The 21,078-nt window shown below is 32.1% G+C and overlaps 1 protein-coding gene across 4 annotated transcripts in view; it reads left to right on the top strand.

The window, feature by feature from the left end:
• The window catches only part of LOC126811732 (titin), a 128,941-nt gene that overhangs the window by 57,669 nt on the left and 50,194 nt on the right, over nucleotides 1–21,078 (top strand). For 3 of the 4 annotated variants that reach the window (XM_050537588.2, XM_050537590.2, XM_050537592.2), the window contains exons 21-30: nucleotides 314–488; nucleotides 1,913–2,008; nucleotides 3,688–3,752; nucleotides 5,320–5,478; nucleotides 6,827–6,994; nucleotides 8,679–8,897; nucleotides 10,039–10,217; nucleotides 11,303–11,320; nucleotides 16,468–16,692; nucleotides 18,856–19,058. In XM_050537588.2, the coding sequence (XP_050393545.1) occupies nucleotides 314–488; nucleotides 1,913–2,008; nucleotides 3,688–3,752; nucleotides 5,320–5,478; nucleotides 6,827–6,994; nucleotides 8,679–8,897; nucleotides 10,039–10,217; nucleotides 11,303–11,320; nucleotides 16,468–16,692; nucleotides 18,856–19,058 (1,507 nt within the window). The remainder of the gene's footprint in view (nucleotides 1–313; nucleotides 489–1,912; nucleotides 2,009–3,687; nucleotides 3,753–5,319; nucleotides 5,479–6,826; nucleotides 6,995–8,678; nucleotides 8,898–10,038; nucleotides 10,218–11,302; nucleotides 11,321–16,467; nucleotides 16,693–18,855; nucleotides 19,059–21,078) is intronic. The other variant, XM_050537587.2, reaches the window with a different exon arrangement.

Genomic DNA, 21,078 nt, shown 5'->3' on the forward strand with positions numbered 1-21,078 from the left:
GGCCCGTCAAAAGATTTTACGTTGCACTTAGAAGTGGCACTGGATCACTTGCAGACTGTTGCTAAATTTCAATTTGTCATATTTTTGTAAATACTGAAGGAATTGAACCATTTTTACTATATTCCTATTAGAGATTTAACTTTCACAATATTGTAGTTGGCAGGAGATTCAAAACTCCTCAAATTATGATCAGCTTAAAAGTGTATGATTGACAATTCTATCCATATCATTATAGATCCATTGTTTATTTTGTTTTTGTTACAGTGACTGTAGTCAATTATCATGCTCAAAATTTATCTACTTATGCTTTCAGAACGGACAGACACCATTGGCCATTGGTGAGAAATTGGGATATCTTTCTATTGTTGACACACTGAAAGGAATTACAGATGTCACAGATGTCATGCCAATGTCAGAAGAGAAATACAAAGTTGTCTCCCCTGAAACCATGCAGGAGACTCTTATTTCCGATTCAGAGGATGAAGGAGGTGGGGATTATTTGATTATCTTACATTAAAAACTATTCATTTATTTTCTTTTTTATTAAAACTTTTAATTATCTTTTTATAATAACATAACATGTTCCATACCACTTATTATTAATAGTAATAAGCAGTAAAGTACCGTTATCATTTACCGTCTGCTCCCACAATAGTGTTATCGCAGACATTAATAGTAATAATAATGTTTTTGGTTTATATTAGGAAGTATTGCTTGGTCGGTAAGAGGAGATCATATATCATTGGGACAATTCTCAATTGCGTTAGGTAAAACGTCCTGTGTAATTCATTGTAATATGTCCTCGTTCTCTTCGTGTACTTTCACATTAATCCAGGGTTGCATTCTCGGTCCGAATTCAGATGAAAAGGCATTAGTAATAGTCTAGCAGATTTTGTTCATAATATTAGGTTTAACTTGTGAACAAATGATATGTAAATAAATCAATAAGAGGTCTCTAGAATAAACCATTGACCTAGATTGCAATCCTGCATTAATATATATAAGATAAGAATAGATATATAAGATTCTTTGTTTGAAATATTCAATTCATTCGAGAATAATTATATATTAAAATCATTTCGTCTTTGTATCTTAAAACTATAAAACAAGAAATGAACGTGAACAACAAATTAATGCATGAAATAAACCTATTTCCCAAATACATTAAATACAACTCATTGTGCAGATACATTAAATTCTAGCCTATTTCCTGAAAATTGTAATTCTGCCCTATTCCCAGATACTTTAACAACCTTGTTCCCAGATACTTTAAATTCCACCCTGTTCCCAGTGCCTAGATGCCTTAAATACAACCCAGTTCCAAGATACATTAAAAGCAACCCACCCAGTTCCCAGATACATTAAATACAATCGACCTTATTTCCAAATACATTAAATACTATCTGGCTCCCAGATACAACTCATTGTGCAGATACATTAAATTCTAGCCTATTTCCTGAAAATTGTAATTCTGCCCTATTCCCAGATACTTTAACAACCTTGTTCCCAGATACTTTAAATTCCACCCTGTTCCCAGTGCCTAGATGCCTTAAATACAACCCAGTTCCAAGATACATTAAAAGCAACCCACCCAGTTCCCAGATACATTAAATACAATCGACCTTATTTCCAAATACATTAAATACTATCTGGCTCCCAGATACATTACTGGTCTGTATAAATAAAGTATGGCTCATTTACGATTTATATAAATGGTATTGTAATAGATGATCCCCTTCAAACTAATAACCAAATTAATTCTGTGTTTCAATTTCTTGTTTTATGGTATCAGATATTTATATTAGACGATGAATAACTATCCAAAATTTCTTTCTAATATTATCAACTGTATTATACTAATATCTCTAAAACATGTTCATTAATATTCATATTATATCCTATAATGCATCAGGAGACGATTTCATGCCTCAGTCACCCATATTTGGAAAGCCTCTTTCTGAGCAACACATCTACTTGCCTTATTATGAGGGACAAAAAATGCAGACTCGTAAGTCGAAAATTCGATGTGCTGATTAAATCTAGTCATTTTTAGCATGTTTAAAGATTTGGTGTGATTTTAAGTATCATTTTTGTAGAGTCACAGTTTTATTTTACTTTATTTTATCTGAAGATAGTATCATTTTATTTTTAGTACACCCACATGTCAAATGTGCCAGTATATTGTTGTTTGTCCGTTGTCCATAATTTCTTGTCTACAGAGTACAGACTACATTTATTTTGAATATTATATATGATAATTGCATTAGTGCGACAAAGAAACTTATTGAATTTTAATAATTTCTTATAGTAAATTCCGGGGTTATTGGCCATGGTCACTTTTTAGAGTCTTGTGAATGTTTCAAAGTTCAATGACATAAGTTATTATCTATATGCATTATTTAAACTATTGTGATGTAGGGCTCCATCAAATTTCAAAAGTTTCAGATAATTAGTTAATTACTGCAAGAGTTTTGGCTCTTGTTCATTTGGTAGGATCTTGTAAATGCTCAATCGACAAGAGTTGCCGTCTGATTTACTGGTATTATACGGTATTGTACAGTGTATAGAATTCTATTTACCTAAAGATTCATAATGCGACATATTTTATGTTCTGCTCGGATGACATAACTGATGTGGGCGTATGTTTTGTTTTGTTTTATCTAGAAGTATTGTAATGCTTTATAATACTGATACCAAAACGTAATATTTTGGATCTGCAGTCTGCACGAACAAAATTTTTTTTCACAAAATAGTGTCAAATCGAGGCTGGTTTATTTTATTTTCATTTTATGTGTGTTTTAATAATATTTAGTTTATATTATCTAATCTTTTTTTACTTATTGTACATAATAACTTATTTTCTGTCAACTTCGTGGTTCATTGTTGGCTGGGGACACACTTTCTAACTTTCATTTTATAAATCTTTAACTCTTTTGAATTTAAAGTGGCACACTTAGAATATGTACGATGAATAAATATTGCAAACCTTAATCTTATTCACACTTTTTGGAGGGTGGGGAGAGAAATTTGATATTTGATATCAATTGCTCTAGGAGTTCTGTGAACTGAGAGTGTGTGTGTGTGGGGGGGGGGGGTGGCATTTGATTTCATCATCAATTATTCTGGGAGTGCCACAAGCTATTGTTATTGTAAATTATTTATCTTTTATTCTATTTCTTTAATACTTTGTTTAATTTGATCTCAATATAATAATTTTACATTTTCATCCAAGTTAATTTATTAAGTACTTCCCTTTACCTGTTTATAATCTAACTCTAAAATATTTAACATTTGCCAGTAAATTTATCTAATTTTTCTATGTATCATTTATATTCCTTGCCCTTTACATGACTAAAAATCATCAAATATTCTCAGACAATTCCAGGAATATGCTTGAAAACCGTAAAAGAACACTTGTCAAAACATAATGCTAAATATGTACAAACCAGTGATTGATTGTCTTCTATATAAATTTTTTTTTTCTTTTTTTAATGTGTTCAATCGCTAAATGCCACTTCAGCATTATATTGAATTTGCTTGTATTTCTTCTTAGAAAATGATGCATCAAACAAAAACAAAAATCCTGTAAATTTAAAAAGAATAAATTTCTGATTAGAATCTGAGAATATTGATGACTTTCTTTCTAGAAAAAGAGTTGATATTAATGTATGTATTGTGTTTCTTCAGGTGATGATAGTTTATCGTTTGATCGAGGTGGCAGCACCTCTCCATTGGACAACTCATTTGAGAAGGTAAATACTCTTAATTACTTTTTTACACCGTCCGATCTACAAGATATGTATTTTGTAACTTATTATGCTGTCAGTGTCAACTCTACAGTTAAGCATGAAGCAAAAACTATTAATTACCTTAATGTGTGGATTATAACATTGATGTGTCTATATAACAGGCTTTCAAATGGTTTGCCGTTTTTAGGCCACACAAAAAAATATTCTGGTTCTCAGACAATCCTTTGTAAAAAATTGATGTAGGAGGGCGTTTTTTGTTTTTTTTTGTTTTATCTTGTCAAAATTTACTTCGTCTAAATCTAGCTAGTTTTTCATTTTTAAAAAAACACACGAAATAATAAGTTTAAAATTTATTTAACTCGTAATAAGAAAAACAAAATATAAGTAAGATTTTGAAATAACGGCCGTATAATTCTGTGAATTCATCTAGATTAAATAACTCCTGGGAAAATGTTTTCAAATCTGCCGGTTTTTGTTTTTGCGACAATTATGTTATATCGATATCATACTCATTATTAAAGCATGAATTTTGCTGGTGATTTAGATCAAAGTCTGCGCAATCAATCTCTCACAGAGAATACTTTCGGTCATCCCTCTCACAGATACCTGTTATAGTTAGGTATTTTGATCATAAACTTGATTATCCAGTGCTGTTCATGATTGTCAATAGTGTTTCCCATGGTTACGTACTTGATAGCTGAGTATAGTGTTCAGTTCCTCGTTTCAAGAAATGCTTAATAGAGTTACTTTCCTTTATCGCGGTAAATTCGGACATGCGGAAATGAATAATTATTGTTTTTATTTTTTTAAAACTAAAAATGTGTGACGTTTTTGATGACACGGCGGTATCTGAGAACCAGATTTTTTTTTTTATGTGGCCTTATTTTAAATGTTTCAGTGGATTCTGTTCAAATTTTGATGAATATATACTAATACTTCATTAATAAGCATGGCTGACGTCATTCTGTGTTTAAATGCAATGTACATTTATTTATTCACGATTCTCTGCAGAATAATATTGAATGAAATGGCTCTTTCTCTGTCTTTTTCACACTGCTTTTCATTTATTACCACAATTGTCAAAATTATGTACCTGTGTCAAGAACAATTTATAACTGACTCCACTGAATATAAGGGGAACAATGGCCAAATTTTTTTCTGCCACTAATGCAGACTTAAGTCTTGGAGCGTAATTTGAGCAATATACGAATCCCCGCAAACTGCAATATTGTAAAATTTAATCTAATAGGAATATCGTCCAAAAATGGTTCAATTCTGTTCCATATCAATTTATGCTGCTCCCTATGTAAACAAGCCCACCACTATCTTTTATGTTTCATGAAATCTAATGTGGATACACAGTTATTCTAAAGCCTTTATAAATGCTCAAGACTATACTTGCTGCCTCTCTTATCACTGGTCTTTTGCAAATTTATGTCAGAGATTAAAGTGATTTGGGGTCGGTGGTATTTGTGAGCCAAACTTTGTTTCTTCTTGAACAGAAGCCATACTTATTGCATGCATTGATATTGTGACTCCATGTTGTTTGCTTTGTGTCTACTCAAACTAGGATGTGAATTATCGTTATAATACATCGGAGGATGCTAGACGACGTGTAACCAGCGAGATTGGAGCCACCATGCGTTACCCATCATACCTTGAGAAAGCTCCAGATTATGAAGCAGAAATGAAATATTACCACGGTGACACTCTCTCTCCTAAGGATAAGGTAAACACAAGATGATTGGATTAGCCGCATGGTTTTTCAGAAACCCTGGCATGATGTTCCCAGCACCGTGTCAGTGAACTAACCCTACTCACTATCAGTCATTAATCAACAAACAATTCATTTCATCATCATTCATCAAGGGAGGGGGGCGGTATTTATTTTAGATCATAAAGTCTGTCATTGAGTCAAGTGGTGGGGTTTTGATCCCCTGCTTGCGTATGTAACAAGGAGTAGGATGGCCTTCTCCAACCTTGTGGGTTTCCTCTGGTTTCCGCCGACTGCAAAAAAAAAAAACAAATGCGCAAGCGACTTACTGAAACAAAATTATATCATTCTTTAGTCCCAAAATGACCTAGTTTGTGTCAATTGGACGTTAAACCCATTTCTTTCTCTCTCGTCAGTCATCAAACAAATCATACATACAAAAACTGCGAAACTGCAGACACTGTTATTACAATTTTACACTGGTAGCGACAAAACCGAACAGTGGTATCACTCAACATATTCATACTCATTTATTTTTAGTCCTTTTTTTTTGGTAGTAGTAACCCTCTTTGCTTTATTTATTTTCATTTGAAGATCACTCATGTCATCTTAATGTTATTAACCAATTAATATTATGATTTGATCTTAAAATATGGAGTTGCATCTTATTTCTGATTAATGCATGATATTTTTTTTCCCATAAAGATTTATTTTTTTGAAAAGCGTAAAAACATTTTTTATTTTGTTGATAATCAGGCTAAGATTATTTAAATATGATAGATTATTTTTATAGTAATGTATTTTATTTGATCAGTATATTTATTTTTAATCATGTTTGAGTATTTTGTAAATATTTAGTACATATCTCTTTTTTTTAACAAGATCTTTTTAAGAAAGTCAATCATGTGTGGTACGGTACTTAGTTGGAACAAAATCCATATTGAGCGGGTTCCGGGGGCTAATCTCTGGAACAATTTTTAAACGCATATTTGCAAGTTATTGGTTCTGATAGCCTTGGACATAATACTTCCAAAAATACTGTTGGAATTGCTGCATATGTAAAAAAAACAATTGAAATATGGGAACTCAAGACCTGTTCAAAATACCTAAACCAGATCTGACTACAATGCACATTGTCCAGTCAAATTTCAGCTTGTCATTGAAAACTTATCCAGGTCAAATTTTTAAAATGATCAAAGAAATTTTTATTAACAAGAATTATGTAAGAGTTAAACACTACATTTTTATTAATATGGATCTAAGTACCTTATGCGATTGACTTTTACTGGGTTTTTTTTGTATTAGCATGTTTAATGTGCTTATATTATGTATATATATGAATATGTTGCACCAATTATTATAGGACCCCAACAAGTCACGCAATGACAGTGTCTTTGGTGACTACTCGACACTTGGTCGAGATTCCATTAATCAAGAATTAACACTACCGTCTGTTGATGATACCACCAGCGAACTAGAATATGATGACGAGCTGAAATATATGGCTGGGGGCGAAACTGCCATGAGAAAGGTAAAATATGGCACATGCGACTTTGCTTGATCAATCCCACACTCAAAGGGAATTCGGAATTTTGGAGAAAAGTGATTTATATCAGTCTTTCACTTTTTGTTTTTTGATCTAATTACACTGTAGTTAAATAAAATTAGTATAAGTCGCAACAAAATCTGGGCATGGTTTTGCCACTCTGCATGTTAAAATTCCAAAGTTTAGAAATTTGCACCAAATACTTTACCGGTACATAGACTCGGATAATGGCCCCATTTATGTTCTATATTTCTATCTACATATTTAACTATACTTTCTTTAAATGTATTTGAATTTTATTGAAATGGTTTCCATTTAAATTAGAATTCTTGAATATCTGTTTTAGTTTTCTTGAAGTTTTATTATATACTCTTCAAAAAAAGTAGGGGATATTCAGAAACAATACAAAACTGCGGAAATGCACTGCTGTTTCTATTAGAGGTAACCAGTGTATGTTAATAACAGGCCAATTGCCTACACATAAACATAAACAGTTCATATCGTCAATAGGCAGACGAAGTGACTTATCGTCAATAGGTTACGGTAGGAAGATAAGTCACTTCGTCTGCCTATTGACGATATGAGCGACTTATCTGATGGCCCCATTTCACTCGCAAAGAGATACACTGTCAAAAGTGAAAATGGACGTTTTTGATTTTTGTCTTGATTATGAGTAATTGCTTCACCAATCCTCAGACTTTCAGCAATTCATCGTGGCATGCTCCTAATCAACTGTCCAATCACGATTTGGGGCAATCTGACCCACTCCTCTTGCAGTGCCACGGCCAATTCTTGCAGTGTTGTGTGACGTCGACAACACGTCTCCAGATCAAATTAAACGTAACACACTAAAGCAAAGATATGCTAAACAGTAAATCTTATGCAAGAACTGATAGGAAAGCAAACCTGGATAAGATAAACCAGCAAGCGGCAGTTTTCATCAACCCTTCCTTGAAGTGTCAAATTTTACAATGAACTCCTCCCACGTGTATGGCGCTATTGTGTGTCGCAGGTGCAGCTCAGTGGTTCTGTTGGGGCGATAAGTTCTTCATCTGTGAACATACTCTCAAAGCATATCAAGTGTCCATGACTATTTATCATATCACAACCTGCATAGGTATTTGCATTTCAATATCCCCTACTTTTTTTGAAGAGTATATATTGAATTTCGTTGGGTTTTTTTACTGTACTTCTTTATGATGTCTGTATATTATAAGTTTATTTTGGGAATAGATATTATTTTAGACTGGAATAATCTGAAATTGTGCCACAAATATTAGCATGAATGTGGAACTTTCGAGTATGATCACAATTGCACATAGACTGATTTATTTACACTTGAAGACTTAAAACACAATGACTTGACAAATAGTTTAGATAAAGGAAGGATTCTGTGAGTTTTACAAAAATGCCCAAATTCACATGCCAAGATTTAAATTGGTTTTTTTTTCATTTTAATCTACAACTCTTCCTTATTTAAATTATGCTATTAGAGTCTTACATGTAATGTGGAAGATTTGACAAACCTGAGTACCTTGAAAATATGATAGTCACATTTGACCAGATTACTTCCATGTCTTTTGTTTTGTATTTTTTTTTTCTGTTTTATTATTTTTTATTTTGTTGGTTTCTGCTGTCACTTTTTCTTTTTTTTTGTTGCCTTCTTTAGAAACCAGACATGTTGTTCAGTGAAGATTTATATGACCGAAAATCTGTCCGATACGGAAAGGATCAAGCTTCACCGTCATATAACGATTCCGTATTCCCTAACGACTTGTCAATGAATGTTCCTAAATACGCTCCAATCTACCAGGGACAATATTCTAATACCCCAAGTGTCGATCTTAATGACAGTTTCAGAAATCAACCAGATGATTCCATATCAAAGGTACATACACACAACTTATTTACACATAACATAGAAGTTATTAATAGAAAACTTATCGCATCCAATATTTTCATCCTAATATTCCCTTAGTGGTTTTTGTCGTTACATACAAAATGGGAAGGATTTATAATTTCTATTTGTACATTGACATGTGGCCAATATCTTGAAACATGGCTGCAGAGTTGTCACGTACGAATTGGGAAGGATTTATAATTTCTATTCGTTCAACCACATGTGGCCAATTTGATACATGGCTGCAGATTTCCAATAACTGAAGCACTTAGTTAATAGTGAAAGGTGTTTGAAGTATCTCCTTCTGTTATGTCATAGCTGTAGTCTGCATGTTGGTAAAATACCCTCCGACTGTTAAAGTTAGCATGTTCAATCTATAGTGTAATGTAGTAGATGTTATATGTATCATTTTATGCACAGAATACAGCATGGCCTACAACAGCCGCTCCCAGGGATTTTTATTTTAGATTTTTATTTATTTTTTTTATGGTTGATGGATCAACCTATTTATCAATGTCGGTTGTGAAAACAAGGTAGGTCAGCTAAATTACAGATCTCCGACAATCTTATCTTCATATACAAAAAAAATCTATATATTATCTTGAATACTCCCTTCAGAAAATAAAGGGGGAAATAACTCTTGCAATCATATGAGAGAACCCCATCAGGCTTTAGTTAAGCTGCTAGAATTTTCTGTAATATGTATCCGGTAAATCTCTCTAATATGCTTGACACAATTTTTTTTACACAGAAAGTACCAAACATCTTTCTGTTCTCAATAGATAATCATACTTGTACATTGCAAGATCAAATCTTTCCTATGATACAGCAATATGTAGATTATTAAAAATTATACAGATTTTTCCAAACATCTTTCTATTCTCAGTAGATGATCGAACATTATCAGATCAAATCGATCACCACGATAGAACAATGTGTAAATCATTAAGAATTATGTTTATTTATGCCTAAAGAAGATATTGTTGGATCTCTGTTTTTAAGTAAAATAATAAACAAAATTGATGGTAATGTAAATAGTCATATGAATTGAGAAGGTTGGGAAATCTTTTAATTAAGCATTATTAACAGTTTTTTTTATGTATTTGTGAAATATTTCCTGCAATTTTAGGATTACATGGAAGCCCAAATAACTAGCCAAACTTATGCTAGTCAACTACCAGACAAACGCTTCCTAACAAGTACACAACGTGCGGAAAATGCAAGATTCAGCTCCTACAGTGGTTCGTCCTTCAGCACCACTTTCGACCCTGATAACGTACCAGTAGATCGGGCGCCAGTTTATACTGGGTAAGAATAGCTATATTTCTCTTGAATTGTTAAAAGTATTCGTATTTGTATACAAGTTGACTCCAATAATGATTGTGGATGTTTAAAGATTGATCAGCTCCCCTACATGCCATTCTGGGTGATTGGGTGGCCACATTGGTCTAATGCTTGTGCTTTAGATCATAAAGTCTGTCATTGGTGCAGTTTTGATTTATATGTGACCAGGAGTAGGGTCGTCTGCCTAACCTCTGGGGTTTTCTCTGAATCCTCCAGTTTCTTCTAACGACTAAACACCCCTATGCGCAAGCAAATAATTGACATAAAGTCAACATGTTAGTCCAAAAATGACTTAGTTTGTGTTGTGGACATTAAACCCTATTTTTGTTCATCTCTCTTAGCATGCCATTTTTTGGCATATTATCTAACCATGCGGACTGCAGTGCAAGTTACTTTAGGCTTTGTAACTATTTTCTGATTATTGAACCGGCATTACGATAATATATGTAAAATCAAACAACTGCATCCTCTTAAAGTTTACAGAATAATGTTTTAAATTTGCTGTTTTATTTTGTTCCATGTGTTGACAGCATGTTGATAATATACTAGTTCAACCTGTTCTAGACCAAAAGGTCCTTACTAAAGTCAGCCATATGGTTTGAAATACCTTTTAATTGAAAAAGTTTATATACAACAAAGAAAGCATGGGCTCTTGGTTTAGCATACAAATCCCATTCTGCTCTTCTGTAAACAAATGCCTAATCTCTTCAATCTGTTAATTTGTTTTTACCCCAGTCAGTGTTGTGCAGAGATGGTGACGGCACTGGGCTTCCATTCAAGGAGTGAAATTAAAATAAATTCTTTAAAAAATTTAAATTTTTGCTGTTAACATCATTGTATAAGTTGCCTTTCTTAATTTATATATTTGACCTTTTTTGACATATTTAGAATGTCTTCCTTTCTGTGTACTAGGCCCTGTACTTGAGTCTTGGGGGCACATACAATCAAGGACTTGGCCCCGGGCATCACCAAACCTCTGCATCCCACTGACCCCAGTTCTCGTTAAAATAAAGCATTAGTTAAGTTTGGCTTTTTACCTTTAATTCTAGCAAACTGAAATGGAAAAGGTAATAATTTTATCCTGAATGTTGTGGTTATATGTTTTATAATATGATTTTTTGTTTATTTTATTTTGGTGTATATTCCGAACGAAATCCTGGCCCGATCCCTACACATTTATTTTATATTCTTAGCTTTTGCTTGCAGCTCAGATACATAATAACCCCATTCCCGTTAGACAGGACAGTAATTCAGAAGTTTAATTATAATATGTACCCGCATTTCTTTTCATCTTCTTTTCATGAAGTTTTAAATATTGTCGGGTTTTTTGGTTGTTTTTTTTTTTCAAATCAGACTTCGCTTCATTTTGGTCCACCTTTTCTGCCCCCACCACCTTTAACCTTCTTTCTATACATCAGCTCCTGATTCTCTCCTTTACAAAAATTATATTTTGTATCTTCCAAATAATTACTTCAAAATTTGAGTACACAATTTGAACACCAGGAATGTAATCCCTCCTATTTTATAACCTGCATTAAACATACATTATGCAAGAGCTAAATCTGCCTATTACAGAACTTTCTTTAGGCCTGAAATGTTATATAAACTATTAATTAGACATTTATTAACATGACAAGACCATAATCAACTCTCAATGCCATCTTATGTTACCAATTTTCATTGATGATTAACGGCAAAAATGGATAATTGAAACTTTAATTAACGTGATTTTAAAATAAGAGTAAAGCGATTTGACTGAAATTTTTAGCATATTGCCTTTACATTATCTAGTTTTTTTTTTTAACTAATACAGTGAGAACTGCCAGCTCTTTATCTTATCTTCCATAATGTATCTTTAAGTTGGCCTATAATTAAATCCTGTCTTCATTAGCACAGTTGGTGCAGATAAGTACCCCCATTTATTTTTGTAAGGAAACCCAAAATGAGGCAAAGTCTTTTACAAATGTAGTATTAAATATATGTAAAGAATAAGTGTTAAATGTATGTTTAGAAGATTTGATAAATATTGGTGTGATCTTGGTTTCTAAGGATTTTTTAATTTTCACACAAATGTTTTTGTAATTTATTTTGATGAGTATCTATGGATTGTATGGGTGGTGTACATTGATTTGTGCCTTGTCATTTTCCAAGTGTTGAAACAAATGCATCAGTAGGTCTAGTTAGCAAAAAGAAAATATACAAATTATAAAATTTATATATTTAGTATGGTACCTCTTAGTAAGAATTTAAGAAATACATACAAAATTTAAAAGTGTCAGAACAAGGTATGTACATCAGTAGGCCTAGTTAGCAAATAGAAAATATGAAAGTCGAATTTAAATATTTGCTGAGAAATATATAAAATTTTATGTGCTAACAACTGTACTTCACAAATGACACTTACAGGGTCATAATTTCTTATTTGATGATTACCAAAGATTCTCTGGCATTTAAAACTCTTTCTCTGGAGACCTAAATCATTGTTAATTGGTCATTAAACCATAAGACAATAGCTTTGTTCATGTTCAATGAAGCTCTTCACATGATACACTAATCAAATCCACCCTGATGTAATGGAATGAACTCACCCATATATAAGCTATTGTAAATAATTGATAAGAAGGAGAAAAGATTAAAGTTAGCTAATATTACTAGACACCACAACCAGAAATATATATGTACCTCTAAACTAGCTTGATTATAATAATACAATGAAGTAGGTATATAGTTTATGCATGGTAATAATTTATAATGACTAATAATGTTCTTAAGTACTTTACTGTGTTTAAAAGTAGTGTTATTAGGCAATAGACTCGACATAGCGAATTTAAAGGAGACTTTATATGTAGTTGACCATGTTTTCTTTTGGGGTTGACCTTCATATATATATATGTGACATAAGCATATATGTTGTCCATCATCAGAATTGTAATTTGATGCTGTCTTTTCACACAATAATTCCATTTTGGTTACTCCTCGTTTGCTTCAGGGAGGATTGTCTAAAGCTTTAATTCACTCATAGATACAGGTCTGTCCTCGTTAAGATGCAATCAGTTGAATGCAGCAAGGAGTTGAGTTGTCTGTCTTTATTCTTTAACTTTAAGGGTCTCCTCCAAATTCTACGAAGTTCTATGCACAAGCTAAATAACAATGATTCATATCTGATTATTGAACACTTGGTCCCCATTTTCACTCTCTCTTTTTCTTCTAGCCCCAGGTGTGTAATCAGCCATCTCATTCTATTATTAGGTCCCTGTAATGTTTCTGGATATGTTAATGTACAATGTACATTAATAACTATTAATTAGGCAATAGATTACATAATAGCAATACTAAATGCTGTAGGGAATTTTAAAGCTTAATGGTGAAGGTGCCTAGAATGAAAATATAATGATTGATTATTTTACACTGAATATTAACACTTATGTATCCTTCATATAACCTTATATTGAGATAAATATAGTACAGCTTACTATAATATTCAAATGCAAGATAATACATTTGTTATAATATGTGCATGTTCACAAACAGCATCATGATTTAATACCGAAATATATACTGGTGTACTAGTGATGGTGCATTTATTATACATATTAAAGATACATTAAAGGTTTAGATAAACGCTGGTTGATCGTGCTATATTTGTTCAAAAATAGATAATGAGAAATGAATACCAGTATATTGAACATTTCAGTCAAATTACTTTATTCTGAGTGTTTGAAATTGATGAGATGTAGCATAAATAGTCTTGATTGTCACGTACCATTGCTACAATAAAAAGAAAAGTCTTGATTGTCCATTTTAACATTAAATTATTAATTGTGCAGATGTTTTTAACCATTTAATAATTCAAACATTTAATGGCCTGGGAGTTGATTATGAGTCTGTCATGTGAATAAATGTCTAAATAATGATTTATATAACAATTGAAGTTAGAAAAAAGACCTGCATTTGGCAGATTTAACTTTTGCATAATGCATCTTTAACATACAGGTTTGAAGTCAGATCTTACTGGTTCTTTAGGAAATTCTATATTTCTAAAAAAAGAAGTTATTTATTACCAAACCATAGCATAAACCAAGAGCTTTATTATGTTTGTGCTTCCTCAATAAAAACTGATAGCCTATATGATACATATAGTAAGATTATGACATAATAAAGAAATGACTACAATTATGATACACTATGTGTCAGATGTGTAAACACAGAATTATATGAGTTCTTTTTTTTATGAAATCTGAGTGATACTTAAAAATTCAGATATTTATTGCTAAAACTAGTAAAACAAGAATATTTCATATTGTTTGTTTCCAAAAAATAATAAACATATTTATGTTTTATAATTGATTTAAGAGAAGATCTAGTGTGTTAATAATAGATGACCGGGAGGAACTTATGCATTATAAACGTATTTCTATGAAAGATGTGGCAGCATTTTCAAAGTTCTGGTATTCAAACAAATATTTTTAGATAGTTTTAACAGATCATATATCCCCCATCTGGTCTGTACTTGCACTGTTTCTGTGAGTTGAACTCAATAAGCCTGTTTGTTATTAATAGTACAGTGTGTGGATCAAAGCAGTACCAATGTCGGCAAATGATACTGGATGCACCATATCAAAGCCGTCTTGTATCTGCCTGCTACCTGTATTTTTTATTGTTTTTCCACCTTTGACCTCCCATTTAGAATCAGAAACAGTTTTCTTTAAATAAAAATGGTAACAAAGATTTATTAGTGTGAAAGATAAAATAGATATTAACAAACAAAAAAGAATTGTTAGAAATAGAAAAAACTGAAGTGAATATTTTTATAATCTTCTTTTACCCAATTTAGATCCAGAAACAATTTTGTTTGAATTAAAAATGGTAACAGATTTATTAGTGGGAAGGATGAAATAAATACAAACAAAAACAAAAACTGAGGCGAATATTTTTATAATCTTCTTTTGTCACACTTGTCTGATAAAAGATAAAAGAAGAATATAAAAGATTATATAATGGTGTAAGGCCAAACAAATATAATTTTTTGTTCTTCAGGATCTTGATAAATAAAAAGCTACGTTGAATCGCATGAAAAATGTTTGATTTAGAATATAAAAACTTGAAAATATGGAACTAAAAATTTTGGAGAAGAGCAAACCCAAGAAAAAGAACACCAAATTTGAATAGGTGTTCCCGAAGAACAAAAGTTCAAATTGTTGTGGCCTTAGATTCTAATTCTAACTTTTAAAAAATCACACAGGAACATGGAAAAAGTAATTATGTTTTTATGCGTAACTGATCCATAACAGGAAAGGTTAATCACACATTTTGAGTCATATTGGATAATATTAAAAGTAGATATAAGAACAGTTGATGAGATCTGACCTAAGTAATCAGTAATGATTTGACCCAGACTCTATGAGAAAGCCGTCTGCTAGTTGCCTGTATTATTATTGAGCTCTGTGTTGGCTAGCAGGGTTGATTGAGCGTGTACAGTCTCTTGTTTCTATACTGGTTTAGTTTGTTGCCGGTGGGCTAGCTGACTGGATCAGCATTTGTGATTGAATATATTACCACCATCTACTACTTGTAGTTCTCCCTGCCTGATGTATCTTCTCACCATTTTATATAACCTACATACCTACAACTAATTCTCACTGAGGCTGGATCTGTGCAGTCAATACCTAGAGTATAAAATTGCATTCCTCGTCAATTTATTATGTGAGGTTTAGTGCCAGTGAAACAGCTTGAAAGAAATTGCCGAGTTGTTTAAATCGGTTGAGTTGAAATAAGAAACAAACACGTCTGCCGATCATGTCATAAAAGCACCTGAAGGAATAGTTAAGAGTTCTGAAATTAATTCCACAGGAATGTGTTCTGATAAATGGTAATTAGAGAAATTCATGTGTGTGTATTAAGCTGTCGATGTGAATTTGGATCTACTTGTTTTTGTTTTAATTTGTTAAAGGAAATACAAAAAGAACGCTACTTGAAACAATTAACGTTTTAAGGAAATAACGTGAAGTGAAGCAACTTGAATCCATCCTTTATTTTAACTGGATACTCTGTTGTAATAAATTGTGTGTTGTAATAATCTTGATCGATTTTTGGTCAAGAACTGTTTTGTTGGATTTACAGAGAATTTATTTTTGAAAAGTTTATTTATATTTTTGTGTTATTATATTAGAACTAATATTTAAATAGAAATCAAAATGACACTTCTTTCTCACAGTTTCCTCATCAGTTTCATGGTGGATGCAAGAGGTGGGGCAATGAGAGGATGTCGCCACTCTGGGATCCGAGTTATCATCCCTCCACGCAAGGCCTCCATGCCCACCCGTGTGACATGCCGACTGGTAAAGAAAGAACGACTATCGCATCCCCCACCCCTGATTGAAGGAGAAGGACTTGCAGCCAGGGTTATTGAGATGGGGCCTGTTGGAACCAAATTCCTAGGGTAAGGATTATTTTTAAAATAAAAATATATTAATAAAATTCCAATATACTATTCAATACTCCGTACATGTACTTTACCCCTAAGGTTATTGATATTCTTAAAGAGACCTGTATATGTAAAAACATCATGTTTTAAAGGTCAATTTATACCTTGGGAATGTTAGTACAGTAAGCATATCTCTTCTTGCCAGATAAAACTCAAATCAGACATTCCTGCCAGATCTAATTTTGGCATCATACCAAGTATTGAGATTCCTGAAAGTGACTGGTTTTACTGTAAAGTTTATTTTGTACACTGGTACTAGAAGTTCGAACATTAGATGTCTGTAGTGTTATATATAACGATAAATTTCCAGCTTTGTCCATTTATTTATCAAACTAGCTTAGTTACAGGGTGGAACGTGGGTGAAAACTCTCTGTCATTCAAAAATGACACGATAATCTTTGTCAATTTTAACATATATAATAACGCAATGTGCCAATGATCATTAATTGTCAATTTCATCATTAAATTCGAACAAAGTATAAAATAAATAACACCATTAAATTTCTAATAAAAATAATTGTTATGATGAATTGAAGTTGATATAAGTTCAACCATTTGTTTTCCTATAAAGAACAATATGTACAGGCCTAAAACCATGATTTCTATACTTAGGCATGTTTTCTTAAAACAAAATCATAATTTTAGTATGAATATCTTTAGAATAGTATGGTGGAACATTATTTGTGTTCCTCAATCCAAGAATCAACTTAAACATCTTGATATGGTGTCAAATATCATTTATTAACAATAAAACAAATAAATGACTATACCCAAACTACTATAAAACATTAATCAAAAGGAGCATTATGATTCAACAAAAAATAAAATACATACACCCCTCCCCCCCCCCCCCAACCTATTAATCATGTTGGACTAAATTCAAGCCCCTATTTATGCAGGAGGAGAGCATTGTTAACTTGTTGATTAACATCAAAGCGATTATTTCTGTTGTAGCTTTTGTTGACGTAATGGTGTAAATGCCAACTCATAATTGTATATAGATCTATTATTATACTTAATAAATAGATATGACCTATGTGTTAAATACCTACCAATTAGCTCCCCATTAACATACACAGGATTATGCTACAAAACAATACATGGCTTAGCTCATTCTTGAAGTCGCTAATACATTTTGGCTACAGATCTGGCCTCCGTTATCACCCTCGGTGGAAATGGAGTCAAACCCTACAAACAACAGCAGCTAATACATTCATTATTAATTAAGATATCTATTGTTTGAGGTGGTGTATTTATAGTTTTGTAATTATATAGAAAAGATCTGATCAGATAATAGACAGTGTACATAATAAATAAAACTAGTATTACATAATCTCTATAGATTTAACATTATATCTCCCCCTCATCTAATCAATCAACTTCTATTTCTTTGTTTCTTTAAGGCATGTCATGCTGATGGATTAGATAATGAGTTTTTGTAATAGAATTCTAATTGAATTTCTACCCAATGTCATTATAATATAGAACGAAGAAATAGCTATCTTCTCTATTTTGACTGGTTTCCATTACAGAAAAAAATACTAAAACCAATTCCAAAACATAATGGAAAGCCTTTATTTTATAGAAGAAATGTGCTATATAGAATCATTTTATAACCAAAATTCATTTGTAAAATAGCACAAATCATCACAGGCGGCTATATGATTATAATAGTGACTGGAATAATGTGAAGATATCAAATTCTTAAATACTTTCAAAATAGTCCACACCCTACATATCATTTTAATGACATTTTATGCTTAAAGGCACACTATGAGTAATTAAAATCAGTCTCTAAGTTTCTCATATTTTTCAAATTTCAAAGATTATTACATATTTGGCAACAGAGAATATCAATGGGTGACTAAGGAACCTTTTGTTGAAGTACACCTTTGATTGATTTCATGTGATATATTAAGTATTAAACCAACATACATTGATTTTGGCCATTTTTAAGATTTTAACCTTTTTAATGGGCCTTTAATATGTATGAGTTATTCATTTCTTTAAATACTTCTGTCATGTTTTGCTCTCCTGCTGTATAACATCTATTAAAATGATACTGTAGATAATTTCAGTTTCTCTGATGGCTAATACTTTATATTTAATATTTTTCAGGCCTATAATTATAGAGGTCCCCCATTTTGCCTCTCTCCGTGGAAAAGAGAGAGAGGTTCAAATTATTCGTAGTGATGACGGTGAAACATGGTATGAACATCCAATGATCGCAACAGAAGAAGCCGTCAATGATGCTCTAGGGGGAAGCCTCGAAGGTCTCAGCACCCAATCTATAGCCAGTTCCTCTATTTCTAGTTTGTGGAGTGAGCATGTTTATATTTTGTTGCATTTCTTCTAGTTTTAGTTTATATCTGGATAAACATGTCTATAAGCCTGGAAATAAGTGACTTGTCATAGTTTAAATCATGCATTTATTTGGAAATATTTCTACTAATTTGTTTACTTCCGGCAGTAAGCGCCGATGGCTATAATTTATAAACTCTGATTTTTGATTAGTAAAAATTATCTGGAGTATTTCGTGCAAACCTCTATAGAGAATTATATGCATTTAAATCTCCATGATAAATGGTCATTACATATGTCTGATCTGAATTGATTTTTAGACCGTTTGTTTTAACAAGTTATTGATCTGATACTGGGATCATCCTTGATTGGCAGTTTTAAATTTTGACATGTACTTATTACAAGGCTGGTACATGAATATACAGAAAGAGAAAAGATTAGATAAACCACAAGTATTTCTATGTTTACAGTAGATAAATACATAAGAAAACGAAAAATTACATCCAATTAAAAAATCAACCACGTTACTGCGTCATTCCGATATTCATCAAATCATAAGTTAGCTGGCTGCTCTTAATTGAGCATCTTCAGATGTTATAATTATATATTAGTTAAATTTATTCCAATAAATATGAATTGAAATATGCATTATTTCGGAGGCATTGAAAAAATTACATTATTTGTATTTACTGTGATCGATTATTAATTTTATAAAAAAGATATTACTATGACAACAAGCACATGCCCAGGTAATATTAGAGATTATATTATCGTTTTGTTTTGTGGTTTTTATTTTAAAGTACAGATATCATATATAGATGTATTTAGTTTTAGTAAAGTAGTATGGGTATGATCCGTAAGATGATTATGTTTAGTTTCAAACCCGACTGTCAATATTTAATCAAGAATCAAACCCTGTTTTACATGTCACCTTTTTGCATTTTTAAGATGGTCACAAACTAAAATGTCCTGGCTGCGATTACTGGCACTGACCGAAAAATACCTTGGTGATATTTCAAGTCTGCACATGAAATGGAAATTACCACATTGTCATTTGTTTGAAAATGACTAATTAACCCGTTAAGTGCATAGGTCGTTATATAACGTCCTGGACAACTGCCACTCACTGTGTGTAGGGCATAATATAACGCCTTGGAGGTATTTTCCCCAACCTATTCTTAGAACATAGTACATAGTTCTTCGTTACTTCGTCAAATTAATTTCTCAATAGGGGGTAGTTAACGTTTTAAAAACGTCACGCTTAACGGGTTAAAGTCCTGTGTTGATGAGACATTAAGCCCCATTCCAACGTTAATCTGCAGATTAAGTCAGCTTGTTTGCATGATCTATATTGCACACACTGCATAGAACGATTTGTATAAAGAACATACAATTCTTTTTCATTTCAAGTATGGCACAATTGTAGCTTTCTTTTAATGTAATAAATACTGTAAATATTATGTCATAGCAACAGTAGGAGAATGATACCTCTAAAAAAAATTAATTGAAAAGAAAGAGGAAGACATAACGTTTATGTAGGATTTTGATCAAAAGTAAAAAATTATTCTTTTTCTGATTGCTTTATGACGTAATAATGTATGTCACCCAAAGTTGTGTTTGAAACTGTGATTTCCCTACTGTCGATGTCTCTATACTATACTGCTTTTTCAGATTATGGGTTATTCATTTATTAAACCTATTAGCAATCAATGTAAAATGAATGTATTATTAGAAAATAGATGTTTTTTAGTTTCTATAGGTTTAGTTTTCTTTGTAAGTATTCTTGGTGTCATATTTGTGAGGTAGCCTCATCTGGCTCATTGAGAAAGGCGGTGGCTAACTAAAACACGATATCCCAGTTTCCTTCCCGGTGTTTGCCCGAGAAAGTTCCCTGGGATTTTCCAGAAAAGCATCTGGTCACTCGGATGAAATGAAAAACTAAGGGTCGGCATTTAACCCCTGACAGTTTGAATTCCTCATAGCACAATGCATGGTCTATTATTGCCTATCTTCATTAGCCTGGTTGGTGTAGAGAAATAG

Source organism: Patella vulgata, chromosome 2, assembly GCF_932274485.2.
Source record: "Patella vulgata chromosome 2, xgPatVulg1.2, whole genome shotgun sequence".
NCBI lineage: Eukaryota > Metazoa > Mollusca > Gastropoda > Patellidae > Patella > Patella vulgata.